This window comes from Cyprinodon tularosa, unplaced genomic scaffold (genome assembly GCF_016077235.1).
Source record: "Cyprinodon tularosa strain WSP-4 unplaced genomic scaffold, ASM1607723v1 ctg101, whole genome shotgun sequence".
NCBI classification, from domain to species: domain Eukaryota; kingdom Metazoa; phylum Chordata; class Actinopteri; order Cyprinodontiformes; family Cyprinodontidae; genus Cyprinodon; species Cyprinodon tularosa.
Genome location: NW_024037794.1, coordinates 831,107 through 851,004, shown reverse-complemented (window position 1 = coordinate 851,004; position 19,898 = coordinate 831,107). Strand labels below are relative to the sequence as shown.

Below are 19,898 nucleotides of genomic sequence, written 5' to 3'. Positions count from 1 at the left end.
ATGAATTTCTGGTATACGGTCCTTCCTATAGTTTCCTGTAGACTGATTACTTTACATGACTGCCTTTAAATGTGTGCACACATCCATCTTATTCAGTCTGACCTCTTCCACCCTCTGCAAAATAATAATGACTGCCACAATGTTTGCTGTTAAAACAGATAAATTATCTTTTAGTCATTCTGGTAAATCTCTAAGTAACTGTAATAACTATGTCTAATATATACACTTACGGTAACTTCACCCCTATTTCATTTAGTTTCCATTCTTTCATTATTTAAAAGACTCACATCTTTTTTAATTTATAATATAGGATTGCATTAACTGGATTACTATCGGAGAATATTTTATTTAGAATCAGAATTTATTTATTAATATCTTGTGTGAAATGATTTTCTTGCAATGCAACGATTTACAGAGAAGAGGAAAATAAGATTAGATAGGAATCAAGTCCACATTTTCTAAGAGGTTTATTTAAAGACACTCACCTCCGAAAAACCATAGTAACATTTTCGCTAAAGATTGCATATGCTGAATGATTTTTAAGGGTAACCTCTTAGGATTGGGATGATGATGAATTGGGCAAAATATGAATGAACCAAAACAATTCAATGATAGGTTGTGTTTATATAAAAAAATAAAAATAAAAATAAAACTTTTTCTGGAACTTAAATCACATAATTTATTTAAAAGAGGGTTTCTAAAAAAACAATTACATACACCCTTATAACATTCACACATATCATCAGCATGTTTCCTAAATGAACACAGTTACTTGGAGCTACATCAAGGAGTTACATTGAATTTCCTTTAAGTAGAAAACTTTTACTCCATTGTTGTGGTGATTGTTTCAAAACTGACGCTGTTCTGTGAGTTCTCCATCCTTTTTTTCTGCACGCTGTGCTGAGCTCCATAACAAAAGTAGATTATTAAACCTGTTAGAAAAAGTTACATCATCTATGATTATGCGTTGAGAGGATCTTAACATTAAATTATTTCTTCTGTATTGAGATACAAACTTATCATACCTACTGCCATCCAAACTGCATAACGAATCCAGGTGTCTGACTCAAGCTGAACCATGAGATAGACATTCACAAAAGTGCTAAAAGCAGGGAGCCAAGGCACAAAAGGAACCTACAGACACACAGAAAAACAAGCTTTATAGGAACTGCTAGAATCTGCAATGATACAAATTTTATAAAGTAAACAGTTGATGCGATCTTTCAGTTATTGAAAACACAAAACATATATTGTAAACATCCATCATTAAAAAGATTGGCATACCATGAAAGCAGCTTTGGCCATACTCCGTGGCTGTCTCCACATGAGCAGTATAATAATGAAGAGTATCAGCACAAACACAGAGGCACAAATTAAAGTCCACCACTGAAGTCTCTGCAAGGAGTCTATTCCCTCAGATATCAAGATGCTTAGGACTACAGTTACTAAAACTGGGAAAAAGCAGCAATGGAAGATAAGTCAATCATTAATATTGAACAGAACCTATGTAAAATATGTGCAGTAGTCGCAAAAAATATTATTACCAATGGCAACAGTTAAAATGGTAATATTCTTTGATGTCCGTGGGGTTGCTTGGGAGGGAGGACACAGCACACCTCCTATTGTGAATGGCTCAGCCTTGCCTAAACTTGAATCTTCACTGAGCTCAGGTTGGTACCTGTATTCATAAAAATCCAAATAAGGTGGGGATGTTCCAATTAGATTTTCAGCTCTCACAAACAAACGGCTTTGTTTCGGCTAATGAAATCAACCCCTATGAGATTCAGATTTAAAGGGGTCTTGTCTTGATTTTATGAATATCTATGATAGAGGCTCACCTTGACTTTGATACAAAGGCTTTCCTATATAGACTAGCACTGGTCAATCTGCAACACTCAGAAATTGGACAATTTTCACATTAACGGCCACTAGCGGCATAATGAATGCAATCCATTTCAATCACTGTATTTTTTTATGAGTATTTCTCTTAGCGGACAAGCATCTTTCTCCTCCGCTTGGTCCATGTTTGTTTTGGTCAGACTGCACAAAAAACAGGCAGCACCCCTGAGTTCTGTTGCACGGCCGCAAACTATGCAGTTTCAACAGTCATCTGGCGGATGAAGACCCTAAGCTAAACTACATGTCTGCTGTATGGAAGTTTTCCAATATCTTACTTCTATGACTAAGTTTGGGGTCCTGCTCTCCTGTGTTGGGGACAAATCAACAGAGGGAAGGTGAGACACCACTAGAGAGAGCACTAGAATCGGGATGAAGTGGGCAGCCACGCCCCTCTCTGGAGCTAAGGAACCACAGTGGTAGATTGGGGTAGCACAGCAGTATAGGCAGAAGACCATTTGGCAGACACCAGAGCAGGGAGAGATGGAGGCTTTCTGGAGCTGATACAGGTTGAAGGAGGATAGGGGTGCAGTGGAGCAGCTTTGCAGACAGTCGCAGATCTGCAGAGGCGGCGGCTGTCCGGAGTCTGCCCTGGAGGTAGGATAATGAAACTGTCCCTCTAATGCTAAATCAAAACAGCTTTTTTTTTAATTCACCCACAAACCTGTTGTCAAAATTATTTTCCCGAAGTTCCTTTTTGTTTTAATAAAACCTTGTCTCTGCTAATTTGTAATAGAGGCAAGCAATTTTAGCAAGGGCGTGCTAACAAATAAGACAAGTCCAAGATCAAGTGTAAGAAAGCAAAAAAAAAATGGTGCAAAGAGGAAATAGATGAGTAGAGCTTGGAATACCATACGAACATTCGAGTAAACTAAAGCTCGAGCTAAACCTGCAGGAGCTGCTTATAAGACAGAGGGTTGCATTAGTCAGTACTCCCAGCTGATGGCAACAACATACAACAATGCTGTATGCTGCTGATTTTACCCTAATGATTGCACCAATTGCAAAAACTCTTTTTAGATTGAAAAGGAACACAGTAAACAGTATAAGGACAAGCTCTGTATATTTTGGTGTATTTTAACATTCACTTACTGTAGACTTTTTGGGGTTTTTTTTGTTTTTTTGGGGGTCTTTATTACAGTATGTGACAAGCCGGCTTTTAAGTGATCCTCTTACCGTATCTTACCGGGATGTTTCCTCTGACTCGAGGTAAATCAGAGAGGTTTTAATGTCTCATTTAACCTAATGTTTCTTTTCAACATTAGGTTAAAAGAACGTAATGTTGAACTTTAAATCTAACAGTAAAAGAGAAATATTTCAAATGCACAATGATTTTTACCTTAATATAAGAACACATATGGCAACAAGTGTGTAGGCAAAGAGTGTTCCAGTCGACATCATGTCAACCAGCGCCTTTAAGTCAAACAATAATGCCATGACAGCTGCAAAGACATAATTTACAACAGATTACATGATTATTTATAAGTAAATCACATCTAAATAAATCACTGTTTCATATAATGTTATTTTTAGGCCAATTAAGTTTAAAAAGTACTATCACTATTTTTATTTCAGTTTTTATATCAATAAGGTAAAAAAAAAAAAAAGAAAAAAAAAAGAACAATTAGTTTTTACAAAATCTAAAAGAGAAAAAAAGGCCTTAAAATATTGGGATATTTACCTGCTACAATTCCAGATGCAAGTGTAGCAATGACCGGACTTTGTCTGGAGCTCAATTTACAAAGAGGTTTGAAGAGAAGTCCATCTCTTGCCATGGCAAAGAGAACGCGGGGCATCGGAAACATTGATCCCAACAGGCTGGATTACAAAAAACACCTACATAAACATCATTTAAATTATTTAATAGCTGTTAAGCAGCATTCCTGATTCCATGATTCTGAACTGAAATGTATAATTTGGTTTATTACTTGAACCTTGGGATTTTTACCTTGTTGAAAGTGCACAGAGGGATCCAACGGCCACTGCATACTTTGCAGGGCCCCAACCGATATATGTGAAAGCCACAGGCAGCGGGCTATTAACACTGAGCAAATAATACGGCATCATCAGAGTCAAGGCTGCAGATACACCAAAGTAAGCCAGGAAACAGATGAGAAGGGATGCCACTATGCCCAATGGGATTGACTTTTGAGGGTTCTGGACCTCCTCTCCTGAGGACACAACAACAGTACATATATTTACTTCAGAAAGTCTCAAAAAGCAGTCTTCTTGTTACTTTGTATAATTTGCATATAGATATGAAACTTATTTACTAAGATGTTTCTCTGCAAATGCCTATGATGGATTATTGAATATGTTGAAAACACAACAAAGTAATATAAAAGTACAGGCCATTTAGCTTTTTACAATTTACCATTTGTTTTTGCAAAATAAGTTAAATGATTTTTTTCTAGATTTTAAGTGTTCCCTCTTATTTATTGAAACTATTGGTCTTCCACTAAAATTCTTGAGGGCCTTTAACCCAACACACCTGACTGAACTAGCTAAACTATATCACTAGCATGCAGTCACGCTATACAGAGCTCTGCTCGAGCTCATATTGGTAGCAGGTGTATATAATCAAAGTATTATTAAAAAAAAAATGTAGTGCACAGCCCTAAATGACTGCACTTCTTAGGTCACTATTTTAAACTTCATTCCTTCGAATTTGTCTTAAACGGTCTCATAATTGCCTCTGGTTTGTGTTGCCAGCTCCCATTCCTTCACTTTTCATGCTGTCAAGTGTAAAAACTCTATAATGGATAGGAAAGGAGCTCCATAGTGCTTCGCTAATTTCAGCAACCTTTAACTCATAGGTCACTAAGCAACAGATAATGACAGAAAATATGATAATGGAATCCTTGACTATAGATTTCGGAAAAAGAAATTCAATAAAACCCAAATTACACAAATCTAAAATCCCCCATGTTTCATGCAGATAGAAACACACTGCTTCTGTTAAAAGTTTCTGTAACTCATTGATTAATTTTATGAGTCAGTTGTTTTCCTAACCCTGTTTTAGTAATATTATTCGACCAAGCCTTTTCTAACATTCCACAGTATAGAATAAGAAATAAAAGGTGGTTTGATTTTTTGCTAATATGCAGTACTTGAGTTGAGTATCTTAAAAATCATCCCCCCATAACATCCCCTGTGACATTTTATCACTGAATGTCTACTATATATTAACAGTAATGGCAACAATATTGCCCTTTCAACATTTGGCAGGCTGTGCGTTTATGAGTAGCCTGACCAGATTACTGTGGCCCAGAGGGCACACGCGATTCCCTTTTCTACCTCAGCGGCGCAACCAGCGGAGCAGATGACGGTGTTCTGAACAGCATCACGGCCAAGCGGCAAAGACCACGCGATTTGAGGGACTTCATTTTTAAGAAGGCAAAAACTAACACTTCAGGTAAGTCAAGGTAAGTAAGTCAAGAGTTAGAAGACATTACCCTTCATAAGCTTACCATTGTGTCACCAAATATGTTGAAGTCCTAAATCTGGTCTCTAGGTAAACTAGTTTGAAGCACAAATATATTTCTGTCTTTAAAGTCATGTGTCATGACACACGAGAATTAGTCATGTACGGGCATTGCTGAACATTCAAAATCTGCATTTTGGTTGCGAATCAAACATAAAATTAATCTTTAGACCATTGTGGTTTTGCTAGGTAACAGCCAGAATCTAGAAGATGTTGGTGAGACAAGTGGAGCTCTGGCCGAGAGCAGTGGAGGAAACCTGGAGGAGAAAATTGAAGGTTTGAAAAATGCATTTACCGTAAATTAAGCAATTTAAGACACATGTTATGATTATTATCTTGAAACAACTGCCAAATGTTATTTAAATGTCTGGCCAATGGTCATAAATGAATTGAATGTTGACATCTGACTCCAAGGTCCCCTGTATGACTTGCAGAATGCCTGTCGTCTGATCAATGGTAAATAGCTTAGCTCGACGGACCTGTTAGAATAGTTTTAACTCATTCATTGCCAGCATGTAGCCTGGCTTACTTTAAATTAGCCAATAGAAGCAATACTGATTTTCTGATAAACAGTCTATACTATAAAATGAATACTCTAAATGAATATTTGAAAGGTGAGTAGAATTGGCAGATTTTATTTAGACTTATTTCATTTTCAGACTAATTCTAATGTATTTGAAATTGTTAGCAGTTTTTTTTTCAGATTTTGAAAATTGTTTCAGCTGTTTGAAATTAATCAATTGAATTTGAATATAAAAATACTTGACTTGAAAGGATTCAGAAATTCATTTGCAATGTTTCATGAGGTTTTGTTCCAAATCCTAATAGATTCATTGCTAAAAGGTTTTCCAAATTAAAATCAAAGAAATGTCCTAAAATGACTCTGAAGCTGATCCCAGTGGGAAATTAGTCCCTAACTATGTAGGGGCAGTGATGGCCATGCCAATCCAGGGACTGACTGCAGTTCTACTGTAAGGTGCTTTGGTCAAGGTCAATGACCGGCATACCTGACATGTAACAATCATACCATGCATAGTGCTTTAGGTTAATAGACTATATTAATTAGGCTATGTATGCTTAAAAAAAAAATCCACCATCCTCCTTCTTTTTTTTTTTTTTTTTTTTTTTACACTAGACCACTGCTTGTATTATGTTGGATCAATTCTCAAAGCTGCAATATTGGTATTGTATCTGAAATTAAAAAGTTGTATTCGGACACCCCTAGTGTTTATATGTTATGCCATGAAAATTATTTGGGGATTCCTATCTCCTTAGTGCCAGTGAGGGCTCTTGTGGGGTCTCTTTTATGGTAAAGGAACTACAAATGGAAGTATTCAGGCTCTTATTCCAACCTCTTTCCTTGCTGAATTAGTCAGGTTGCACTTATCACAGTAAATACTGCAGCAGATCCCTTAAAGCTAAAGAATCCTTACCAATTAAAAGATTTCAGACAAAGCCCTTGTCTATGTTATGAAGCTGAAAATGCAAATGGTTGAAACCTTCTTTCCTTACCTGTTGTTGCAATGCAGTCAAATCCTACAAAAGCATAAAAACAAGTTGCTGCTCCAGCTAATGTTCCTTCAAAGCCAAATGGGAAAAATCCCCCAGTCCCACACTGGCTTGTTTTATTTAGGAATGTGTAGTTTCTGAAAAGGTAAAGGACTTGTCATGATTCAAGCAGCTTAATAAACACATAAAAAGCTCTAATGCAAATTTGAACCAAAGACTTCCATACTCATATGCCATTTGAAGAGTATCATCAGCAATGTACCAGTTGTTGATGTCACCCTTGAGAAAACCAGAAAGGATAACAAAGAGCAACACCAGGATGTTAATAGCCGTGAACACTTTATTCACCAGAGCGGATTCTTTAACTCCAAATGCAAGAATCCCTATAAAAGGAAAATAATAAATGTAAACACAGACAGACTGGATACATCTTACTGATTATGTTGACGTATGAAAGTGTAGATTTCGACATTCACCTGCCAAGAGCATTATCAGGCCAGCCGCAAAGAAATCTGGGTAGTGAGCGAATCCTGGTAAATCTATTGCGGCCCCTTTGCCAAGAGAGGTGGAAATAACATTTCCAATGAGATCATCAAAGGTCCCACTCCATGCCCTGGCTACACTTGATGTTCCTTTAGCAAAGAAAATGTAAAATGTTTCAAAACTACAATTAGAAGATGCCTTTATGAAGCAAACAATACACAGTACTTGGAATAAAAATGCATAACCCTTAAAGTGAGACTCACCCCATGAAAAACATAATCTTACACACAGACTCATTTTGAAAGTTGCCTTTAACATTGTCAGTGCCTAAAAGACCCTGTGGAGCAGGGCTAAGTGTGAGGTTGAGTGGTCGGGTTAAGATTGGGTGTGGTCAGGACATGGGAAAGTGACGGAAGGTTTACCACGATGTATTGAAGCGTGGAGAGTGAGCAGAGGGATGCTGATAGTGATGCCATGGATAGATCTTTTAACATGGAGGATGTTTCATTTCCTTCATTGAAGGTTGAAGGAGACTCTGTTGAGCCTATTGGGCAAGAACTTTACCGGTTTGAGCTGCTGTCTTTTAGCTGTGATTCTGCACCGCCTGAAGCCAGTTCTGCCGAGGCGGAGGAGGAGGACAGGGTGACTCATTACAAAGGTGTATATCTAAATTAGTTGCTTTTATACCCAAATGCTGGGGGGTTGATATATATGCCATTCAACCCTAAGAAAGCAGCACTGTGATGGTTTCATTACAAATACTGTGGAATGACAAAATTAAGCAACATTCTCACTGTGCAAACTTTATATACGGTAATATAAAAAAATGCACAGTAGAATTAAAAGAGTCTAAGAACTACAGTAAACAGATCATGATGGGAAAAAAATGCCATAACCAGGAAACCTATCAGTACATAACCATAAAGCCTGAACCAAGAGGCTCGGCAAAGACCGTATTAATAAGAGAAGCAGGCAGGAAGTATGTTTGAACTTAATCAGTCAACTTAACTCAATTTAATCTGGCTAAACTTGAATTTATATATATGCCAAGTTGCTAGGTGCACTTAAAAAAGAACTTGCTGTAAATGCATCATAAGGTTGTTTGTTAGAAAAAAAACAAGAAACTTTGAACACTACTTCAACACAGGCATTTCCTAAAATTTGCTAACAGTAAGAACTCTCAGTGTGGGGAAAAAATAATGGTTGTGAATGTTTTGAAAGGTTGAAAAAAATGGTTTAATCTCTCGTTACCTTTTACATTTAAAACTGATTTAGAGAAAAAGAAACAGATAAAGACGGAAAAATTTTCATTATTATATTATCTCTTACGTCAGTCACATACCAATGATATAAGAAAGGAGTAGGTTCCAGCCAGCAATGAAAGCCCATATCTCCCCTACAGTCACATAGCTGTAGAGATAAGCAGATCCCGTTTTAGGAACTCGTGCTCCAAATTCAGCATAACACAATCCTGCAAAGATGGAGGCCACAGCTGCTATCAGGAAAGAGATGACTATACTGGGACCAGCAACGGTCCTGGCCACTTCTCCCGAGAGCACATAAACACCAGCCCCCAGGGTGCTGCCGACCCCAAGAGCCACCAGGTCAAGGGTGGTGAGGCAGCGCCGAAAGTTGGACACTTCGCCCTCAGGCTCCAAAGGTTTCCTACGGGAAAGGCTCTGCAGGAACAGCAGCATCTTTGCACCCGACATCTGTTGATTCAGACATTTTGTGTTAATGGAGAGGATCTTTCAAGAAAAGACATCATCTAAAACTAATATTCTAGAATAAGAAGACAAGACAAGAAAAAAGCTTAGAGTGGCTGGATTACCCTCAGCTATCTCTGTAGTTATTCTGCTATAGGCATATGATGTTGAATGACATAAGGATCACTTTTCATTATTCTGTTTTATTCTACTTAAATTTGGGTTGGGCCTGTTTTTAAGTGTTTAGTCCTGTTTCTTTCCTGCTCAGCTTTTACTTTAACTGACTGCATGTTTTCACTTTTATGCCATCAAAACTGACTCAGAGCTCATTTACTCAACTGTTTACTGGACTAAGTCACTTATTTACTTCATTAACCATTACCTTCTCTAACATAGAAAGTATTCATAGATCGGTGCTTATATTTTCCTTCTGTTTATCTGCTTCTGTCTCCTTGAGCCACCTGTTGGCCTCAGCAGAAGACCACTCAAACTGAGTAGGGCTTTGCTGGATAAAATTAATAAGTTTCTGTGAAACCGATTTTTTTTCTCTCCACTTTTGCTGCATGCATGCTCATAGTCAATGGCACAATGTAAGCAAATGTCTACTGTTGCCACATGGTTATTCAGGAGAAGAAAATCCTGCTAATTCAATGACTGGATGCAATATGGTAGTTTTCCTAAGATAAAAAACTTCAAACTATTCCGACTGTATTATTTGATTGAATTTTCTCTGTAAAGTGCATGTTTTGTGATTTGGCACTATATAAAAACTGAATTGAAATGAAAGTGCTAAACTAAAGGGCTATTTGACTTTTTTAGGGATGCTCATAATGATATAAATAAAAAACTAAAACAAATCACTTAAACTTGGAATTAATTATTTTACACTTATTACAGTATTTCTAAGCACATTTTAAATTTGAAAATCCGTTATACGCGAAAAACAATAAAAAAAGGTTGTGTTTGTGTAACATGGAAGAAAAAAAATTCATTCCACCAAAATTCCTTCATCTTATATTTTTATTAATGTATTCAATTTTGGTTTTACTTTGAAATTATTACTTTAAGGAACGATAATCTGTATAATAGGGGAAAGTTTAATTTTACTTTGGCGGGTATAACCTGTGACATCACTTCCTCCTTCCTCACAATGTTCGTTACTGCAATGGAGGAAGGTGGCTTGATGTCGGCTGGATGTTTTTATTTGCTGCTGAACAGTTTTGTTTCACTCTTTTCAGAATAAACATGCCATTTATTGGCTGACTTGGAGTGGTTGAACGAGAGATTATTACACAACGCAGAGGCCGGTTACATTGGTGCCGTGACCCGGATTCATCTTGGATCAACAACAGCTTGGTCACCGATGGGCTGCTGATCGTTACAAGAGGTTCTGTTAAAGTAGCTGTTTTCGAAGCCACGCTGTTACACAGTTGAAAGGACTTAAAAAAGAAAAAAAAAGGGGTTTTCATTTTTTTTTTCTCCCACGTACTGTGTAATTCAACTAAGTTTGATTGAACTTAAGAACTTGTTTTTGTTATAATATAGGGTTAAGTTTTCTTTTTATTTAAAATGGCTTATAAGTTTGGAGAAGGAGACGTTCCTACAACAAGTGAAAATACTCTAGGCCTAGGCAGAGGAAGGTTTTTGAGGGAGCTTTGTGATACCCCTGCTCGAAATGAAAACGGTGTTGGTTCACCAGCCTTCAGCTCTACTCGGTTACCTAGTCATCCAACCACTTCGCCTAAAATCACTGATCAGCCATCAGCAATACCAAACCTAAGTGATCCAGCTTTAAACCATCTCATCACACACATAGCACAGCAAGTTGGACAGGTTATATCTACTCAGTTAAAGGAAGACAGTAAGGCCAATGAGGATAGAGATGCACAAGCTCAGAGTTCAGGTGCAGATCAGACTTTCAACAGCCTTACTCATAACCTGGCAGGCATAAGATTAGTTATGCAAGCTGATGTAAGAGAACCCCCCAGTTTTCGGGGAGATGCATCAGATAAGCTATCAGTGTATGAGTGGGAGGAACTTATGGACACATACCTGAGAAAGAGAGGTGTACCACATGAAGAACAGCAGGAGATCCTATATAAGTTAACGGGAAAAGCTAGGGACATTGTGAAGGTTACACTCCGTAGCAATCCAGCCCTAAAGGCTCAGGACAACCCAAAAGTCATCATTGACATACTAAAGCAACATTTTGGTGAAACGACAAGTTCAAGTATGCCCCTTGCAGACTTTTATGGCACTGTCCCTCAGATAGGAGAAAACCCTGTTGAGTACTGGCTCCGCCTCAACAAGGCAATTGATGCAGCTGAGGAGGCTCTGAGCAGACAAGGGCGACATATTGATGACCCTAGCCGAGAGGTAACGATGATGTTTGTCAAGTATTGTCAAGATCCCTCTCTTGCTGCAGTCTTACGATTTAAAGCACCTGACAAGTGGACAGCTAAAGAAATACAGGAACATGTCGATCGCTATCAGATCGAGATGAAAGCAAAACCAAATCGTCCCAGCTTGGTTAAGGGTTTGTCATCACATGTTCAAGCTCCTGAGGAGCTAATTTCATTCAGTTCTCCAGGTTCTTCTCTTGCTCAGGTTGAGGGGAACGACAACCTCAGTCCTCATTTAGATGACAACTGTATAAGGACTCTTATTAGTCTGCTTGACCGTACCCTTGTTCAGAATAACCAGACTGTGCTCAGAAAACCCTCTCATGGTCAGTTGCAGAGAAAGTTCTGTAAGGTTTGCCAGTCCACAGAACACTCAACTTTGGCTCATTGCAGACAAGACCGCTTGTGCTTATCCTGTTTCAAACCTGGTCACATCAAGAGGGACTGCCCAAACAAGGATGTCAGACAAAATACTGAGACCCCATGTCCTCTTGGAGGGCAACAGCATTTAAACTGAAGAACCCGCATTTGGGGAGGGGACGTGTGGGTAGTGATTTACAAACCCTCAATGGTGAGAGCGAACTCGTACAGTGTTATTTCAATGCATGTGAAGCAGTATCAGTTGATGCTAAGGTGATTATGCAAAATACACAAACGGTAGAACCTTATGATGAGTTGTTCTATGCACCTGTTACTGTGAACTCAAAGTTTCAGATGCGGGGGATGATAGACTCAGGTTCTATGGCATGTACCTTCAGTGAAGAAGCAGAGGAAAGAATGCTTAGAGAGAATGTTTTGTCAGAAGCTAAAACCTTGACGCAAGAAGTGGTGTTAGTCGGGTGTGGTGGGAAAATAACTAAACCTAAATGTATCTATGAAGTTGAGTTTAAAATATATGGACAGAACTGCTTCGTTCCAGTACTTGTGGTGCCAGGTCAGAGAGATGATTTAATAATAGGCACAAATGTGATCAAGTTCCTCATGCATCAGTTAAAAGATAGTGATGATTATTGGCGTCTTATTTCCAGGGACAGTTCGACAGCATCTCCTGAATGTGAACAGTTCTTGGACCTGATGGCTAGTACATCACGTTGGAGAGGGGAAGAACAGCCAGAAAAAATCGGCACTGTCACACTGCGACAATCTGTCACACTTGCAGCACAGAGGGAGCATCTTGTTTGGGGAAAACTACCCAGTAACTCTCCTATGTCCCCTGGAAGCACAGTTGTTGTTGAGCCTACTACGTCAAAGTCCATGCCACGGAATGTTATGGTTGGTCGTGTTATAACACCATTATGGGGTGACAGATGGGTTCCTATGAAGGTCACAAACCTGTCTGACAAGCCGATCACTCTCAGGAAAAACTGTAAACTCGCTGATGTGTCTCCTTGTATGGCTGTAGAAGATTTTGAGATTCTGCAGGGTTCCACACAGATTGAAAAGTCCATCTCAGAAAAATCTGTGATGCCTGATAGCCTTTCAGAACTTGAACAAAGATTACAAAAAGTTGGTCTGGCAGATGTTGACGTAAGAAATTGTACCACAGATAACGCTGGGAAAGAGAGACTAGTCAGTTTACTTGAGCGCTACAACGATGTTTTTTCCAAACATTCGTTAGACTGTGGTGAAGCTAAGGGTTTCGTCCATCGCATTCGGCTCACGGATGATCGCCCATTTCGCTTGCCCTATCGGAGAGTTCCCCCTGCTCATTACCAAAAGTTACGGCAGGTGCTGACAGATATGGAGGAAAAAGGGATAATTCGAAAGTCTGTCAGTGAGTATGCTTCACCATTGGTGATGGTTTGGAAAAAGGATGGAAACCTCAGGATCTGCACTGACTTCCGGTGGTTGAATGCCAGAACCCTCAAGGATGCTCATCCTCTTCCTCACCAGTCTGATTGCCTTGCTGCTGTGGGAGGGAATATCTATTTTAGCACAATGGATCTTACATCCGGTTTTTACAATATCCCTATGGCCGAAGAGGACAAAAAGTATACAGCGTTTACCACACCACTGGGCTTGCATGAGTACAACCGGATGCCACAGGGGCTCTGCAATAGTCCAGCTTCCTTCATGCGAATGATGTTAAGCATATTTGGTGACTTGAACTTCAGCAGTTTGTTATGCTACTTAGATGACCTGCTTGTTTTTGCACCGAGTGAGGAGGAGGCTTTGCAGAGATTGGAGGTTGTCTTTCAGCGGCTGCGAGAGCATAACTTGAAGTTGAGTCCCAAAAAGTGTCATCTCATGCGAGCTTCTGTGAAGTTTCTGGGTCATGTGATTGATGGAAATGGTGTAGCTGTGGATCCTTCAAAAGTTGAGGTGATATCCAAAATGTCAACGTCCGATTTGATGGAGGACGATGGATGTACACCTTCTGTTCGACGGATTAAATCTTTTCTGGGGATGGTATTCTATTACCAACACTTCCTCCCCAATTGCTCTTCTTTGGCTAAACCACTCTTTTCTCTTACTGCTGGACAGAAAAGAAGTGGAAAGGCAAGAGCAAGTGCAGGAACCTATAGGAAGCTCAAACCAGATGACTGGACACAGGAATGTGACACAGCTTTTGAGAAGCTGAAAGAGAGTCTGATGAATTGTGTGGTTCTTGCTCACCCCGACTTTTCACGTCCTTTAATCTTGTCCATCGATGCTTCTCTAGATGGTTTGGGTGCTGTGTTGTCACAGATACCAGAGGGTGAAAGCAAAGCCAGACCCATAGCTTTCGCAAGTAAGACACTCAGTGGATCTCAGAGACGATATCCAGCCCACCGACTTGAATTTCTGGCTTTAAAGTGGAGTGTTTGCGAGAAATTTAGCCATTGGCTAAAGGGCAACACTTTCACAGTATGGACGGATAACAATCCCTTAACACATATTATGACGAAGCCAAAGCTGGATGCTTGCGAGCAGCGATGGGTTGCTAAACTTGCCCCATACACATTCAACCTAAAGCATATTGCGGGCACCAAAAATGTTGTGGCAGATGCTCTCAGCAGAGATCCATTTGCCAAAATAGTTGGTCATAGGCTCATTACTGAATGTTATGACGATTTACTTGTTGAGTCTAAAGGAGTTGGTGAACAAGGGATTCAAGATGTCTTCCGTCTTAAAGTTCAGTGTCATTGTGTAGGAGGAGCATCACAGGTCAATGCTGTTAAGCTTCACTCAGTTAATTCCAGAGGTCATTCAGCTATAAAAGCAATCATTGATGCACATGACCAGTGGAATGTGTCTACAGAGTCTAGGGCAGTTTCATTTGTCCAGACTGTTCAGCAGGTTGCTGATTCATGTAATGGATCTGATCCATTACCTGCCATTTCTATAGAAGAACTCCAAAGGAGCCAAGAACAAGACCTCAGTATTTCTAAAATACTGCCGTTTTTGAGCAAGAAAAGGAGGCCATCCAGAAGAGAAAGAGAGGGATTCGATCCAGGAGCACTTGTTCTTATGAAACAATGGGACAGACTCAAGCTTCTTGATGGGGTCCTGTACAGAGTAATCAAAGATCCTTTAAGTAAACAAAGAAGATATCAGTTTGTTCTACCAAAAAGTCTGGAAGTGAAAGCTTTGTGTGGGGTGCATGACTTAGCTGGCCATCAAGGTCAGGCAAGGACAATCTATCTGGCGAGACAGCGCTTCTTTTGGCCAAAGATGGAAAATCAGATCAGAAATTATGTAAAGTGTTGTCAGAGATGTATACTGGCTAAGACACCAGAGCCTTCCGCCAGAGCACCACTTGAAAGCATCAGAACATCTGCTCCAATGGAATTGGTGTGTTTGGATTTTTGGAGTGCAGAAAACAACCGACAGCAATCTGTAGATGTTCTTGTAGTGACAGACCACTTTACAAAGTTGGCTCATGCCTTCCCATGTGCAAACCAAACAGCAAAACAAGTTGCAAGAAAGCTGTGGGACCATGTCTTCTGTGTGTATGGGTTCCCAGAAAGGATTCACACTGATCAGGGGGCAAACTTTGAGAGTGAACTTATCACAGAGTTATGCAAGCTGTCTGGTGTAGCCAAGTCGCATACTACTGCGTATCACCCAATGGGAAATGGTGGGACCGAGAGGTTTAATAGGACTTTGGGGAATATGCTCCGTTCACTACCTCTCAGAGAAAAAGCCAAATGGCCCCAGCAGATACAGGCATTGACACTTGCATACAATGCAACGATACATGAGACCACTGGTTATGCTCCTTTCTTTCTCATGTTTGGCCGTGTCCCGAGATTACCTGTTGATGTAATCTTTCAACAGGTTCTGCATGATCCAGTAGTGGTTGATTACAGCAGTTATGCCAAGACACTAATGTCCCATTTAAAAGAGGCGGCATGTATTGCTTCAAAACATGCTATGAAGGAAGAGGATAAGCAGGCCAGGGAATACAACAAAAAGGTCAAGGGATTTCAACTGAACAAAGGAGATAGAGTCCTCCTTGCTAATAAAGGAGAGAGAGGAAAGAGGAAGTTGGCCGACAAGTGGGAATCAAAAGTCTACAGAGTCATAGACAAGGACCCCAAGACACACATCTACAAGCTTGAAGATGAGAAAGGGGAAGAAAAAGTAGTGCATCGGAACCTCATTTTGGATGTCAGCTTCTTGCCTGTTGAGCCGGCAGATGCTTCTATGAACGAGACAATGTGCAGTTTTGATGAGACTGAGGACGAGTGTTCTATGGCAGAAGCTTTAGGCTCAATGGATGAAGAGGATCCAGGAGATACAACCAAAGCCAGGATACCCAGTGAAACGAGGGTTACCAGTCTTTTTGATCCAGAGGAACATGAAAGTGAGCTGTGCAATAAACAGACAGAAGAGGACAGTGTAGAGTCATTGGTCTTGGGTCATGAATCTTTGGATATACATGAATCTGAGGTTGAGACTTTTGACCTCAAGGAGTGTGATGGCCTAAATGTAACCCAAACAGCAGGCAGCTTAATGGATGGACCTAAAGAAACCATGGACACAGCTGAGGGGGGTCAGGATTCAACTAGTGAGGCCATTAAAAGAGCTGATAGCTCAGGTGTGGTTAGAACACGAGTTGGTAGGGTTGTTAAAAAGGTTGACCGCTTGATAGAGTCCATGGCTCAGAAGCCATTTGGTATCAGGCAGTTTACTGGCTCAGTTCGCAGAACATCACAGTCTCTACTCTCCTTGTTTTAGTAAGGGTGTTATTTTTTTTCCTTCTCTTTGCTTATTTTCTCTCCTGGTTGTTCGTTTTGTGAGATGTCTATTATTATGGTTATATGAACGAACAGGACATAAGTAGATGGGTGGTTTGGTGTATTCGGCACCATACTGATCCATGAAAGTTTGAGGTTTGATCACCCTTAAATTTCTTTGGGCCTGTGTTAACAGGTAGCTTCTACAGTTGATTATAAAGATTGTATTCTTTGGAATAATACCATCCTACTTTTGTCCAGGTGTTGGTTTTCGTGTTATGGGATGAGTTATTTTGTTGAGCAATCAGGATTTTGGTGTCATTCAGGGAGGGTGAATGTAACATGGAAGAAAAAAAATTCATTCCACCAAAATTCCTTCATCTTATATTTTTATTAATGTATTCAATTTTGGTTTTACTTTGAAATTATTACTTTAAGGAACGATAATCTGTATAATAGGGGAAAGTTTAATTTTACTTTGGCGGGTATAACCTGTGACATCACTTCCTCCTTCCTCACAATGTTCGTTACTGCAATGGAGGAAGGTGGCTTGATGTCGGCTGGATGTTTTTATTTGCTGCTGAACAGTTTTGTTTCACTCTTTTCAGAATAAACATGCCATTTATTGGCTGACTTGGAGTGGTTGAACGAGAGATTATTACACAACGCAGAGGCCGGTTACATTTGGATTGTTAAAAGAAATTACGCCTCTATTCTCACCATGCTGATCTCACATGTCATTTAAAGTTGTGGGACATTTTCGGGTGGCAAGGGAAGAAGGATAGGGTCCACCTTCTTGGAACGGCTTTCAAATTATACATGTTCAATGACTTAATTAGTTAAACAGACTCAACATCATTTTGTTGTTAAGAGCCACTCTTGCCCCCATACATATTTAAATATACCTCCCATTTAGCTCAAATTTTACTTTTTTTCAACCTTCTCTTTCTACTTTGGAGCATTTTAAAATCTTGTAGTATTAAAATATGTATATTAGGACCTCCTCATACTAGTTGGCTCTTTGGGTATAGGATTTCCTTTTGGGTAGATTCTACATAGTATTCATAGTATTTTATATAAATATCTAAATATATAGATATATATAATAAATGTAGTTGCGTAAAATATAAATACACCAACATTTAGATCTAGAGAGAGGGAGATTCTTACCTTTTCAGCTGTATCTTGCCGAGTGTGACTGAGTTTTGATCCGGTCAAGTCCTCACCATGTGTGAGGATAAATTCATCTGCTGTGAAGTCTCAACTGCCCATTTTTAACACACTATGCTACATTTCAGACTTATGTGCCATTTCTTGGAAAAAAAGGACAGGATCTGAAGCATTCATTCTAGATAACAAGCAATAAGAAACACTTTATAAGGAAGAAAACAGTTTGTGAATAGTAAAATGTAAAATTTTCTCCGTTTAACTCATTCCCTGGGTGTGTTTTTATTGATTTTATTTTGGTTGTGGTGTTGTTTTGACTTAATATTTCCAGTTATTTTTCAGGTAAGGTTTATGAGAAATTTGTTATTTACAAATGCATTTGTTATTAATTGCCTGTATTACATTTTAATAATTGTAAATTTATAAAATTATACGTTTTTTTTTAGCTATACAGAGAAATTTGCTGTTTAAACTGTAGTTCTCTGTGCTTGTTGGACACTGAGCTGGTTTGGAACACAGATGAGTCAACATGTTGTAAAATGACATTTTCTTCACTGGGTACGTCTGCTCAGCAACAAATTGTAGACTGGTTCATCAGAGCAGAACAGAGGGAGTGGGCACATTGTTTGAGGAACATTGTGGTACAATCCAGTGCATCCATGGGTTCCTTTAATCATGGAACATGCTTAGTTACAATAGGAAACTGATTTTAAAGTTGAAGTGAACTGAAACACAAGCAGAAGCAATCACCAAAAATATTTTGTTGGTAACAATAATTTCTGCTTTGTCTGATTTGTCTCTTTTTATGTTTTTTTTTTTATTTTTTTTTTTTATTAGAGCTCTTTTATAACTTTCTTTTTTAATGCCCAAAAATAAAATACTTCAGTCTTGTATTAAAGAAAACATTTATGTAGATTTTCTTTGTGTATAAAAAATGTCATGTCTTTAGGTATTTGGTTTTTTTTTTCTTCTATAAAAAACAATCTCACTCTTATTGACAACTAGACAATGTCGTTAATATTTTTAACCGATCACAGTTTCCAGTAAATTTAGTTACTAATATAATTTTCCTGTATTATAATAATCATTGAACTTTATTGATCTTACTTTGGAATAATTTACTTCTGCATTTAACCCATCCCCTTGCCAAGCAGCGGCCATTGTGCGGCGTCCAGGTAGCAGTCTGGGGAATAAGGGTCTTACTCAGAGACCAAGAGTGGCAGTCTGTGGGAGTGGGGCTGGAACTCAGAACCTCAGGATACCAAGCTCTATGCCCTAACCACTAGGCCTCAGACACCCTTGGTTTCAAAAAAACAAGGTTGTGCAAAATACTAATTCCTGTGTGGATCATGTAACTAAATTAGACGGAAAAGAAAACATAGAATCCTGATAAATCACTCTTTTTTACAGTAGAATGCCATAGCTATTGATGCAAGAACTATTATGGTTTGGTTATTTTGATTATTATTGAGAATACTAAAGAAAATGGCCAAGTGTCTGCATTTTATTAAACTCTTAAAAGCTATATCATTTTATATATATTTTAAAAACGAATATACCTTTAGTTGTACGGACTATTAAAACCCACAAGAAATAGTAGAAAACAAGGGCATTTTAACAATTTCGTCCATGAGTCTGAATATACTAGTCTGAATTTCATCATCATGGGACCAATTTCTAGACCTCAATTTCTAGTACTTGCATTATTATGATGGTGTATACAGGTCTTAGTTGATAATCAGTCGCCCAGCTTCAGCCTACCCAAAATACTGCTGCCAGAGTCCGAAAAAACACCAGAAGAAATCTTCTTATATCAGTTGTTTAACTGCTGCAGCTCCCTGTTTGTATTAAAATATCTAAAATCTCTGTCAATACGGAACTGAAAGATCTTAGGCCTAAACAGGTTTCTGAGTTGCTGGTCAGGTATTCATGCCACGTAGTTCCCTGAGCTGATCTGAGGCGTGTTTTGTCAGCATTCCCAGGACATGAACTAAACAAGAGGTATACTGCATTTAGTTTCTATGTGCCTTGGATCTTGTTTAGCTTGAGAGCCTGAGATGTGCAGATACTGTTAGTCTCTTAGGACTAA

The 19,898-nt window shown here is 39.0% G+C and overlaps 1 protein-coding gene across 1 annotated transcript; it reads right to left on the bottom strand.

Annotated features, from left to right (window-relative positions):
* Positions 1-429: 429 nt before the first annotated feature.
* Positions 430-17,901, bottom strand: zgc:175280 (cationic amino acid transporter 2 family protein). Its single transcript, XM_038277565.1, has 12 exons — positions 17,813-17,901; positions 8,715-9,084; positions 7,366-7,521; positions 7,116-7,272; positions 6,893-7,026; positions 3,845-4,067; positions 3,578-3,714; positions 3,236-3,338; positions 1,545-1,678; positions 1,285-1,451; positions 1,026-1,134; positions 430-932 (listed from the first exon to the last, which is right to left on the bottom strand). The coding sequence occupies exons 2-12, from the start codon at positions 9,082-9,084 to the stop codon at positions 823-825; spliced, it is 1,800 nt and encodes a 599-aa protein (XP_038133493.1). The 5' UTR covers positions 17,813-17,901; the 3' UTR covers positions 430-822.
* Between the last annotated feature and the right edge of the window lie 1,997 nt (positions 17,902-19,898).

What these genes read in the sequence shown, in the direction of transcription:
- zgc:175280 (XM_038277565.1), bottom strand. Translation starts at nt 9,084, where the DNA reads ATGTCGGGTGCAAAGATGCTGCTGTTCCTGCAGAGCCTTTCCCGTAGG. An exon ending in TGACTGCATTGCAACAACAG is followed by an intron (nt 4,068 to 6,892) that starts GTAAGGAAAGAA and finishes TTGTGTCCTCAG; the next exon opens with GAGAGGAGGTCCAGAACCCT. An exon ending in CATTTTAACTGTTGCCATTG is followed by an intron (nt 1,452 to 1,544) that starts GTAATAATATTT and finishes GCTTTTTCCCAG; the next exon opens with TTTTAGTAACTGTAGTCCTA.